The sequence below is a fragment of the Trifolium pratense genome, linkage group LG7 (genome assembly GCF_020283565.1).
Source record: "Trifolium pratense cultivar HEN17-A07 linkage group LG7, ARS_RC_1.1, whole genome shotgun sequence".
In the NCBI taxonomy this organism is placed as follows: domain Eukaryota; kingdom Viridiplantae; phylum Streptophyta; class Magnoliopsida; order Fabales; family Fabaceae; genus Trifolium; species Trifolium pratense.
Window position 1 is genome coordinate 39,123,159 of NC_060065.1, and position 12,918 is coordinate 39,136,076.

The window sequence follows — 12,918 nt, forward strand, 5'->3', positions numbered from 1 at the left end:
CATTATGAGGATTCGACAAACCTACATCTGCATAACCTGTTAATTCTAATTTTGGTAGTTTTGAATAAAACAAACTCATATCCATTGTACCTCTAAGGTAACAAAGTATATGCTTATCTCCGTGTCTTCGTGTAGGTGAAGAATTATATCTTGCTAATAGATTGACAGAAAATGAAATATCAGGACGTGTATAATTAACAAGGTAAATTAGTGCTCCAATTACACTTAGATAAGATACTTCAGGATCAAGTATTTTCTTCATCCTCTTCTCGAGGTCTGAAAGGATCTTTCTTCACATATAGTGATCGGACAATCATTGGAGTAGACAATAAATGAGATTTGTCCATGTAGAAACGTTTTAACACTTTTGCAATATATGCTTCTTGATGCACAAAAAAATCTATTATTCAAATGCTCAATTTGTAATCCAAGACATAATTTGATCTTTCCCAGTCCTTCATCTCAAACTCTTTCCCAATTTGCTGATGATATATACTATTATTGGAATATTTTGTTGACTATTAAAAATGTGTTGAGGAGCTTTGAACTTGATTCTGGTTTGAAGGACAATTTTTACAAGAGCAAAATTTATGGAATTACTTGGATGATAGCTTTTTATCCGCGACATCATCATTTTTTCACTGTGGTGTGGATTCTTTACCTTTTCGTTTTTTAGGAATCCCGATTTGGGATAATCCAAGAAGAAAAATAACTCGGCAACCTTTTGTGGATTCTATGAGGAAGCGTCTTTGTAGTTGGAATGGTCGCAATTTATCCATAGTGGGGAGAGTTACTCTTATTAACTCGGTTCTATCTAGCTTGCCTTTATATTTTTTCTCTTTTTATAAGGCGCCGGTTTGTGTGTTAATATTTAATAGACTTGGTGAGTATTTGAAGAATGTTTTTTGTGGGGTGAAGGAGTGAAGAGTAAGAAGTTGTGTTGGGTAAGCTGGAAAATAATTTGCTTGCAAAAAGAAAAATGAGGTTTGGAAATTAAAAATTTAGAGTTATCCAATTTAGCATTATTGATTAAATGGAAGTGGAGGTGTTTGACCGAACCAACAACCCCGTGGTTTGATTTATTACGATTTTAGATATGATTCCTTTGTTTTCTAATTTTTTTTATTGGAGAAGGTTATATGCGGCATGGTTTGGCTTCATTATGATGTCGTTGAAGGTGTGAAAACACAAGAAGGAGAGTTTAATTGTGTTTTAAGACAAACTAAAACTTTTTCAAGTTTAAGCTTAACAGCAGCGGATAAACACAAAACAAACGCAAGTGTAAAGAGGTCAGAGGAGAGAAGACGAACACAAGCAATTTTATACTGGTTCCTCTCACAAAACGAGAGTAGTCCAGTCCCCTTGCACTTCCAAAGGATTTCCACTATAATCACACAAGCAAGAGACTTCTCAATCTAAGGAATAAATAAAGATTGTTGTGATAATATAAAACACTAATGAAACCTTAGAGCTAAAATACAATGAGTTGATATAGACTTCAAAGTATTTTTGATGTGAATGAAATTCAAAGGTTTAGAGCTAAGTGCTTGTAGTATCAAAATGTGTGTGCAATGGATAGAAAACATATTCATCAATGATCTTCACGATGGAGTGTTGTTTTTATAGTTGTATAGCACGCTCCATGCATAGATGATCGTTGTGCAAAGACGTTGTAGCCAGCTGAATTGGACTGAGCAGTGAAAGTGACTTATCATACCAAAGAGGTAATGAGTTTACCATACTTTGTGTCTTAGGAAGAAGTTTATACCAAATAGGGAAACTATCACAGTTTGACTTCCACACTCCTCCAAACTTGGAATAATGTTGATAAGCTTGATTGTCCTTTTAAGATTCCTCATGCCAAAATAGAGAAAGATCCTTTTGACTTACTCCCAACGTTCTCTGAAATTTCTGGCATGATTGATACTTATCAACTCCATATGCACTGACCAGCTTCTGATAGCTTCTTGCCTCTGAAGGTCAGATACTTCTGACTAAAGCTTGCCTCTGATAGCTTCTTGCTTCAATGTCTTCTGATGGGCAAGAGCCTCTTGTTCATCTTTGCTTTTGAATCCGTTCGGAACTTGTTTCATTACTCAAGAACTTAGGAATATCAGAATTTGCTTATAAGATCCTGCATACTTGGATTAAACGTCAGTACTACCAATTGCACATTTTAATACTTATTGTTATCATCAAAACTTATAATTTTACTTAAGGCTTTAGAGCCAATTTTGTTCCAACAGCCGTGATTTATGGAAGGTGGTTTGACTTCATATTAGTGCAATTGAATGTCAACGTGTTTTGTCCTTTCATAATACACTTGATGATTTTCTAGATGAATGACACTGACTATCATAATGTATCTTCACACACCCTTGACTAATCTCCGACTCCTCCAATCATACCTTAATCCCCAGCAATCACACCCTTGACTAATATTATGTCTAGAGGAGCTATCGCTAATGTATCAAGTCCAATTGTATTTATGTTTATGTTAACACAATTATGGATTTATATATTAGAAGTTGTTGTTCATGATATTGTATTATATATATGTTCTAAGCTCATTGCAGAGAATTTAATTTATATATATTGAGTAAGAAGAGACATATTTTAACTAAAATCGACTAAATCAAATTTTTTTTTTTTGGATAAACTAAATGAAAAGTCGAATATAACATCATTGCTATAATATTCAATAACATTTATTATATATATTTTTTCTTACATTACAACTAACAATCGATCAGAAATAAGCCGTACATTGCATGCATTACACACTATATATGTTACAAGTAGGAAAGTACACATAAGACTTTTGATATGGTCTATTTTTTGAAATCATAATCATAACAATCATCATTGATAAACCATATTTAAAAATCCTTTATTTTGATATTATTTAACAAAAGTTAATTTTTGGAACAATCAGTTGGAGCAAAAGAAACTTTTTTTCCTTTGAGATCGTACTCTACTATAAAATCAATTTGAGCTCTATTTCCAAAGATGAAAGTCTGGTCGTCTGGTATGACCGATAAGCAAAAAAAGTTGTTGGTGAAGGCAACAAATAAGTACTCAGGTTTGAGGGTAACGTCAGCTCCCGTAAAATGAAACACAAACTCCGGGAATTTCGTTTGATCTCCGGAGGTGAAACAAAAGTTATATCCGGATGGAGGATTTTGTACTTCCTCAACACCAATAACTTCCTTAACAGAAGCTACCAAATTATTGTAAAAACTTGTTTCAAGAAATGTAAGTGTTGTCCCCGAATCAATGATTATGTTTCCATCAGTTGTATGAATCGTCTTTTGTCCAACAGTGATGCCTTCGAGATTGAGATAGTAAAAACTAGGCTGAGAAGATTTGAGTATGAGGGGAGTAGACACAACACCATTGCCATTTATATTTGCTTCATCCCCAAATTTCAATTTACTAGTTGTGTTAGGAGCCAAACAATAGGAGAATTTGTGACCAATAGAATCACCTAGTTGTGAAACTAGTGACAATGGTCCTGCTCCTAGACCAACAAGACCTGTGGCTTTACGACTTCTTTTGAATGTGACATCATTATTGTGTCCACAACCAAAAATTGATTTAGGAAATGTAACATCTTTTTGACCAAAGTTAATAGAATCGGTACCCAATTCACCAATGGTGTAAGAGTTATCACCATAAACATATAAGTACTCACACTTATTTGGATTTTCACATCTATGTTGGCCTTGTGGGAGTAATGAACAAGGTTTTGAGTCACATGACAAACCTATGAATGTGGAAGATTTGCTTGGATCATAATAGGGAGTGTCTTGTTGGAAACATTGTTTACAAGGGGAACATTGTACCCAAATAAGATCACTCCCCGTGTCTGCAACCGCAAACCGTTCGATAGGTGGTGTGCCTATATAGATTTTCATGAGGTAATCACCACCATTTGGAATTACAATTGATTCAGGAGATTCGTTAATCTCGTTATTTTGAGAAAGGGTAACTCGTTTTGATCGTGAAATAGAGCGCAAGGCCGCGTTTGTGATTAACTCCGATGGAGTTAGGGAAGAGTTGTAAAAGGGTGACAATGGTGAATCATGATGAATAAGTTCGATGCTGAAGCTTTTAGTGGCTTCAACAAAGGATGGAGTATAAAGAGAATTGAGGGCTAAAAATAAAAATATAAAAGCATGCATATTTGAGAAGTGTATCAAAGGATATTGCTAGTGTGCAATGTTGTGGAGAAAGGAATGAATGACTTGTGGTCATAGAGCTTCTATTTATAGATTTTTTAGTTCGGATTAATAAGACTTTTCTAATGTGAATGGGCCCGTTTGGTGCACAGGATAAGAGACAAGATAGGATAACTGTATCATATCCTGCCGCAATCCACTGTTTGGTGATACATCAGGATATGATAAGTTAATCCTGAAGCTTATCTTATCTTGTCTCTCTAGTTATAATTCTTATCCTAAATTTGAGCTGGGTTACCAGCAGGATAGGATAAGAAGAAACAAAAATTACTGATTTATTTTATAAAATATATTTAAAATACATAAAATAAAATTAATAAAATATAAATAATTAAATAATTAATTTTTAAATATATATGTGATTTTCTCACAGGGGTAATTTTGTAATTTATATATTCTAAAAAATCAAAATTTTACTAAAATTACAATATTTTAAAGTAAAATGATTATTAAAAAATTGACAAATAGGGATATTAATTTAAATTTTATAAAAAATTAAATATAATTCTTTTGCAATAATAGTTTTATTATTTACGTATGAGATATATCATATATTTATTTGGCTTATCTAACATGTATATATTATTGAGTTATTTATTTGATCATGATTCATATAAAAAATTAAACTTGATTATTTTCTCATGATTTTTATTTTAAATTATATAAAGTTATTTGATTACTTATTTATATTTTTTATTTATAAAATTCAAAGTATTACAAAATAATTTTAAAAAAATAACAATTGTTTTACAAGAGTAATTTTGTCAATTAAATATGTTATATATCTTATCATATTATTATGAGCAAGTATGTATTAAAAACAAAATATAATAGTTATCATGTTTGTTATCCTGTGTGCACCAAACATAGGATATGATAACTGAGTATAATTGTTATCCTGCTGTTATCCTATCCTATCCTTATCCTGTTTTATATCATATCCTGTCACTATGCTATCCTGCGCACCAAACGGGCCCTTAATTTCTTCGCTAACACTATAATGCTACAAGCAAGTCACGTTTTAATGACTTTAAAAAATAAACATTTTTTATTCTTGATAAAAAACAATTTATATTAAATCTTTTTTAAGGATAATTGTGAAACAAAAAATGTCTTTAATGGACCATTTTACTGATTAAGCCTTAAGGAAACTACTTGTAAAGACAGAAAATAAAGGATGGAGATGTCTACTAGTAATCTAAGAAAGTAAGATGATCGTTAAAAACCCTTTTTACCCTTAAGTCTAATTTTTTTTTGTTTTTGTTTGCTCCTTCAATTGGGGGTAAAATGGTATTATTTTGATGAAAGTTCTCTCATTCATCTAAGCCAAACTTTTGCGTTAATTGACCTGATTGCCCTTCACTAATTACACTAACATTTTTTTGGTTCAAGGGCAAGAGTTTGAGCAATTTTGGAATTTCACATGATATCTACACACTGTCCAAAGCACTTTAATTTGAATTTTAACTCAAATCTCTCTCTTCATCAAAGAAAAAAAACGCAAATCTATCTCTTATCTCTCTTTACAGTAAACATCTCTCTCTTTGTTCTCATTCTTCTCACTTCTCATTCTTCATCTCTTGCATAGCCAGATTTGTTATGGAGAAAGAAAACATGGCTGCGGGAGACGGTAGAAAAAAGATCCATGTACGAAGCGGTTACGTTTTCAAATTTTCGTATGCACTGGTATTTCTTCATTTTTTTCATTATTTTTGTTTGTTTTTTGTTATAAAACTAAGTTTGTTTGATGATTTGTTGTTTCAATTTTTTCGTGCGTTATTTTGTGTTGAAGAAATCAAAGCTTTGTTCTACATGAGAGAAAGAAGAAGAAGAACTACATGGGTATTTGATTTTCTCTTATTAATTTGTTTTGTTTCTTTTCCGCGTTGGATTTACTCCTCTTTTAATTCTTTTAATTTTTTGTTGTTCTACTTCAGTTTTATATTTGCACATCATGTGTTTGATAAAATGTTGTTGTGAATTTTCGTAAACTTTATGTTGTTTTATTGCAATTTTATACATGCACACAATGTGTTTGACAAAATGTTCATTCTAGATATTTGATTTTTCTTTCTTTTTTATTGTTTAATTTTTCAATCAGAATTTAGAAAAGGGTTATCAAACATAATTTAGTTGTTGTTCTTCTTCTTTATTTATTTTATTTTTCTGTTTTGTTTATTCATTTTACTCATCACTTTCATTTTCTATATGCACACCATGTGTTTGATTAAATGTTGTTGTGGCTTTCCATCAACATTAGAAGCTATGGTGCAAAAAGACAGTCCAAAAAGATGATTTTATTTTACCATTTTAATTGTATATTTACCTAACCATTCATTCTATCTTTGGAAAAAAAATCTGCAAAATTGATTTTACCATTTTTCTTACCTACATCTTTAACTCAAATGTTACCTTTTAATGTTTAGTTATGTCCCTATATTGATTATAAGTATAGACACTGATATGGACACCGGATTAAAATCTATGTTTTCACGCTTACAATCTTTCATTGCCGTCGTTTACGGTAAAAAGGTCTGATTTTAAATCTTTTCGTAAGTTTTACGACGATTAAAATCTGTGTTTTCTAGGTATAACGCTTAAAATCTATGTTTTCACGCTTACAATCTTTCATTGTCGCCGTTTACGATAAAAAGGTCTGATTTTTCATCTTTTGGTATGTTTTATGACGATTAAAATCATATTTTTCTAGCCATAACGCTTCAAATATATGTTTTCAACCTTAAACGCTTAAAATCTTTCATCACTTTTGTCAAAGGTAAAAGGTATGATTTTTATACCATTAAAGCTTCCAATAAAATCCATCTTTTATACCTTTAATGCTTAAAATATACGATACTATAAAGAGTGTATGTGTATTTTTTGTTCTGCTATCAGTGCAGACATTGAATGGTAGCTTTAGATCTATAGCATGTTAATTTATCTTTTGAGCAGTTCTAATTTATCTTTTGAGCTGAGTGTTGAGGAAACATATTTCTTTTAGTCATTGGCATTCAAAGGAAAGAGAGAAGAAGGCTTGAACCTTCAACAAAATGTGATAAATTTCCATTTCTTCTTCCTTTTAGTCCTGTCTTTAACTCACTTTCCTTCCATTTTTACTTATCTTCCTTTCAGATTAACGGGAAAATGGAAGGGAAAACAACCAACATCACTCTCTGGTAGCATCATCAACGCTAAAATTTCATTTTTTTTAGTTTACATGTCTGGATTATTTTATTGTACTGAATTAAGGTTGAACGGAGCAACTAGGGTTGATGATGTTAATCAACATGACATTCCTTACCCAATGCCTAAGTTTAAAGACTTTATTGAGATATCAATCGGAAAATGACGTGAAGATCTACTTTATGGAAAATGACGTGAAGATCTCCTGCAATTAGATACAATGATGTTTGTTAGGCTCTTAATATCTTATATACACATGTTTCTCATTTCAGGAAGGTGAATTTGATCCGCGCAAATACCCAGCTTAATTACCTTGACGACATGCGTGGAAGAGAATTAGCGTTGAAAGTTAAGATTCAATCAAAAGCTAAGATGGCTAATTTGTTGAATTATAGGGATGATCCAGAAATAATTCAACATATCAAAGACCAGATCAATAATGATGAGATTATTGTTTTTTATATGCAATCTACTCATCTAATTTCATATTTTTACAACTAAAAATTTAAACTTTGATCACTTTTTAGATTGAGAATTTCATCTCCACTATGCTTGATGCCTCCAATTACTAGACAGGTACAGTCTAATACATCAATGAAACATAAAAAAAATATAATTTACCAAATTTTTAGTCATCCAGTTTTACTTTCATTTTGTTGTAAATGTAGTGTTCAAAGATGATTGATGATTCTGCTGCTGGAACAAGTACTGCAGAGGTACAAAGCTTTTTTTTTTATAATAAATCTAACACATATTCCACTTAATATGCATTATTATAACCATGGCAGACATTTATTCTAACCATCTAAGACATTGATGAGGTATTGATTTGTTATTTACCTAATTATATTCTACTATTCTACGTATCAAGAACTGTTAAGGTGATAAAACATTTTAATATTTGATAATTCCTCTTCTTTTTTTGTAGAGGTAACATAGCGGATGTTAAGATGTCAGAGTCTTTGGCTACAAAGTTTATGGAATTTTGCAAGGATAGGACTGACTCTTGCCCCATCATTGTCATCGTCAAGAATGGACGCTTGACACAAGCAGTTGGTAAGTGTCTAACGGCATAAAAAAAAAGTATCATAGTCGTTTCTCTGCATTGTAATATTTTTTCACCACTTTTTATTTGGATATTTAGATAATTATCCTGTACAAGTATCAAATGCATGGAATGGTACAAGACTTCTTATCAATGAAGACATATTTAGATAATTATCCTGTACAAGTATCAAATGCATGGAATGGTACAAGACTTCTTATCAATGAAGACATATACTAGAAATCAATGACTTTAAGAAAGGGTTTATTCATTCAACTTATGCAAAGTGTTATCCATTATTTCAAACATAATTAGTTTATACATCAAATTATTATTCCTGCACTTTTCATCAGATTGCCTGCAGACAACATTTTTGGGACTCAGAAGCAAAATATCTCCAGATCCTCTCACAAGTTTACACAGGGGTCAACTTCTCCTCAGCTTACTTCTGAGCAAAGATTCATGCAAGGTGCTGAAGTCCTTCAACTCTCTGAGATCGTTAAGCTTAAAAAGGTTATACCAGTTCAGCTCATTATCTTTATACTAACTCTGATACATTATTTGTTCTTTGTAATCCCATCTAACAAACTATATTATGTAGGCCCAAATTTATTTGATCGTTGCCACTACATCACATGCCAGAGCATCTGCAAATGGGTGGTTCTTTATTGGGTGCACTGACATTTGAGTGTAAAGATGTTCATAGCACTGCTGATCCAGCTATCAGGTCCATATTGCCTCATATCATAATCATAATATTATAGTTTAATTACCATATTTTATTCACGAAACCATAATCCAATATCTGCACTGTTTAACTAATTAACATGCATAGGCTTGATGTGGAAGCCTACCATGGTAAACACATGCAATTTTGTTTTTTTGGGATAATACTCTCAATGATTTGTTATGAATTACAGCAAAAGATCTCAAGAAGACTATGCTGGAGGATTCACATTTATTTTGTTTTTTCACATTCATGTTTACTTTCAAGAGTTACAAATGACATTTACTACTCACATCCCAATTTGTTTGAGGAGCTTATGAATAGAAAGTTGGCCTTCTGTGTTAAACGGCAAAAATATTGGGATCAATGCTCAATGTTGGGATCCAAAGATAAGAAAGCGTTGGGTGATTCTATCCAAGGACATTTCCCTATGGACCTAAATGCTGAGGTTCCCATGTTATATTTATTTGTCTATCACCGCAGTTCAGTTTAAATTCTTTATTAATGACCAATCCGTTACTTACGGGGTTTACTTATGTTGAAAGCAAGTGGAGATATACTACTTCAGCCCATGCTTCAGATAATGACCAGGTCTCTAAATTGAACGACCATATCACTGACATTGTAGATTCTCTTGCTTATCCCACTGTAAGACATATTGTTTACATTACCCCTAAATTTCTTTTAGTTTCCAACAACACTCATATAATTTCCTCCCACTCTTCATTTATTTACTAACGGTGTTAAATTTCGTATCTTCTAACTATATATAGCAGGATTTGTCTGCTTCATCTGAGCATGAGCTGGATCGTCGATCAAACACTACTCCTTCTAAGATGTCTACCACTGAGCAGATGCCATATGACCTCCTCAAATCACAACTCTCTTCAATCAGGATCATTAAGAAGGAGAACCACAATTAATCAAATTTCAGTCTGTTTCTATGAATAGTTTTTTTGTTGAAGAACCACAATTCTGACATCTTTTGGTTATCATCAGGTACCTTCAATAGAATTTTGCGATATCAATGACTCTGCCTTGAAGTTTAACCTGTACTCTATTTATAATTCAGTTTGTATTAATGTTAGACCTCATTTTTGCAAAACCTAAACAAATGTTTCATATTTTCTCGATTTAGCGTTTCGTGCATTAACGCAGGTTTTAATTTTTTTTTTTAACAGTTGAAACTTGGTAGGTCTACACAAGAGTCGAAAGATCAAAAGTTGATAAAATGAAAATGCTTATAGAATACATGGACGGAAGAAGAACTACATGGGTCAGTGATTTTCTTCTATAAAATCATCTCTCTCTCTGTGTGAAATTTTGTGATTTCTTCTACTTCAAAATCTTCTTAGTTTAGTTAATTTTGATTGTCAGCTACTTACTTCATTCACTTTTTTTACTACAATAAATTTCTATGATATTTGAATTTATCCCTCCTTTATGTTTATGTATATCGTGTGAATCTTGGTAGGTGGAGTTAATCATAGCATTGGTGATGGTCTGGTGGTGTTTGTCATTGCAGTAAAAGGAACATGGAAGAAGATCCATGGGAGAAACTTGACATTTTTCCTAACAACTACTTCAAGGTTGATACTTAATTAATGTTTTTACATAGTTTCTCAACACTATTTTGTTAATTTTAACTATGTCACGACCTTTCTATTTTCTTCTAACACCATCTCCTATGTTTCAGTCATTTCTATTTGATGCTTTTTTCCCCTCCTTTGTTTTCTATCATTATATTTAGTGTTGTTTCAATTGGCAAGACTTACATATCTATGTTGGTTTCGATTTTTGTAGCAAATAGTCCTAGCATCTCATACTTGGTGTTTATGAGAGAAGATTACTAGCAAAAGATAAGAAACATCTCGCGATAACTTTGTTTCAAGTTTCAATTTTTGTTTTAATATCTCAAATTATAACTTATCTATGCTTGCTTTGACATTGTTATCGCTAATCTATATGTTCTTATCTTACTTTTTATCATCTATGACATATCTCCTGCTTCTCACAAAGCACCAGCCAAAAGGAGTGTTGGAAAGCATCAACCACTTGAGAATACCCACCTTGAGTCGCAGTTCTCAATGAGAACTTCTCATCACCCAGATCTGACAAGCTCATTAAGAAGTAGAAGATCTAATCTGAAAATTTCTTATTTGCATTAAGACTTTTCTACTATATGCTTTTGCTCTTTAATTTGTTATTAACCACTTCCTACTTTGTGAAATACATATGGTGTTCCCGTCATGGCTTTTGTTTAAGTTCCCACCTTTAGCAAACGTAATGGTGATCTATGCTTTTATATGCAATATGAATTAGCAACTTTATTAAATTTCTGAATCAATGATTATTGCTCATTTAATATATTACAAAGGCTTCATATATTGAAAAAGATATATATTTTTGTGTTTCAACAAAATTCTCATGGAGCAAAGTATGGTATAAGTAAAAAAAACGTACATTATTATGTCACATTTTAATATTTAAATGTACTACTATGTAATGAACATGTTGATGTTGTCCAAGCTTATAAGCATGAATGGTCCTTTCTAAAATTATCACAAAAATTGAAAGTTGATGGAAAGAGTTGTGCCAAATTGAAAAATATCAACATGGTGATACACTTAGGTTCAAATTTCCAGGCAGGCTTTCAGCCAACTTGATTCATTTTCGCATAATTGCAAGATTTCTTTTTGCCGTTCTATCGGCTTCTCACGCGCCCTACATGTTTCTATTTTTACTCTTCTGCTATTTAAATAGTGGATGTTGTAAAAATGAAATTTATTTGAAAAATGTCGTCGCTACTTAAGTAGCGGACGTTATAAAAAAAAATATGAACATGAAATTTTTTGGGGTGTATCCGCTACCTAAACAACGGACATGAGTATTTTTATAAATTCATAGGGCGCACGAGAAAAGGAGTAGGGTGGGAAAAGACAATCTCTATATTCATTCTCTACATCTCTTCTTTCCAGATTTGACAATATACCAATGTCGTAAATAATATAAGCCATCAATGTACCTACATGGGCCTATGGCCTAGCATAGGCTCAGGCCAAAATATTTTTATAAGTCTATTTAGTTAAATAGGTCAAATTGCAGGCCATTAAAAAAGTCTTTTAGCCTACTAGGCCAGCCTATTTAAGTTAATATGAATAATATTTTTACTACTATAATTATTTAATTTATATTTTAAAATTTGTACTTTGATTAAATTATAAATTTATTAACTTTTTTAGTAGTTTAAGTTTATTAATCTACATAAGTTTTTCACATATATAAATGTATTATTATAAACTATAATTGAAATATGATGACATATATAGTAAAAATATGACTTTTATGATAAGATTAAAATTTCTCACATGATGTGAGTTGTTGCGGTTAAAATCTCACTCTAAAACACTTTTGCAATAGCTACTACTCCTCCTCTCTCCTGCAACAGGAAGAAACAAAACTGATAACATCGCACTTCTTATTGCTTAAGAAAAACACAGTGCACTCCTTCTCCTTCATGCTTAACGATAAAGAAATTAACTATTAAAAAAAATTAAAATATTTATCATACACAGAAAATTTGTTCTTGATAAAACAATTAAAAAAAAATGAATACACACATAAGTTAATAACATAAAAAGAAAGAATTATTTAATAAAAAGTTATTTGATAATATAAAAAGAAATTTGGCAATATGTCGATGTCGTAATTAATATAAGCTC

At 31.6% G+C, this 12,918-nt stretch overlaps 1 protein-coding gene and 1 long non-coding RNA gene across 19 annotated transcripts; one reads left to right on the top strand and one right to left on the bottom strand.

Moving 5' to 3' along the window:
* Positions 1–2,678: 2,678 nt before the first annotated feature.
* Positions 2,679–4,234, bottom strand: LOC123893921 (aspartic proteinase CDR1-like). The gene has a single exon (XM_045943751.1). It carries the CDS (start codon positions 4,182–4,184, stop codon positions 2,916–2,918), a length of 1,269 nt encoding a protein of 422 aa, XP_045799707.1. The 5' UTR covers positions 4,185–4,234; the 3' UTR covers positions 2,679–2,915.
* A 1,191-nt stretch (positions 4,235–5,425) lies between these two features.
* Positions 5,426–11,531, top strand: LOC123893922. 18 transcript variants are annotated; one of them, XR_006803594.1, is made up of 15 exons: positions 5,728–5,927; positions 6,034–6,083; positions 7,374–7,417; positions 7,697–8,000; positions 8,093–8,140; positions 8,353–8,480; positions 8,569–8,674; positions 8,823–8,982; positions 9,071–9,196; positions 9,390–9,644; positions 9,742–9,844; positions 9,970–10,195; positions 10,378–10,472; positions 10,671–10,785; positions 11,000–11,531. It is a non-coding gene; the product is annotated as an uncharacterized LOC123893922 (long non-coding RNA). The 18 variants fall into 18 exon arrangements; XR_006803592.1 differs by having other exon boundaries at positions 8,569–8,982; XR_006803597.1 differs by adding an exon at positions 5,426–5,447 and having other exon boundaries at positions 5,834–5,927; positions 8,569–8,982; positions 9,071–9,844.
* The last annotated feature ends 1,387 nt before the right edge of the window (positions 11,532–12,918 follow it).

Coding starts and splice junctions, on each gene's coding strand:
- LOC123893921 (XM_045943751.1), bottom strand. CDS start 4,184: ATGCATGCTTTTATATTTTTATTTTTAGCCCTCAATTCTCTTTATACT.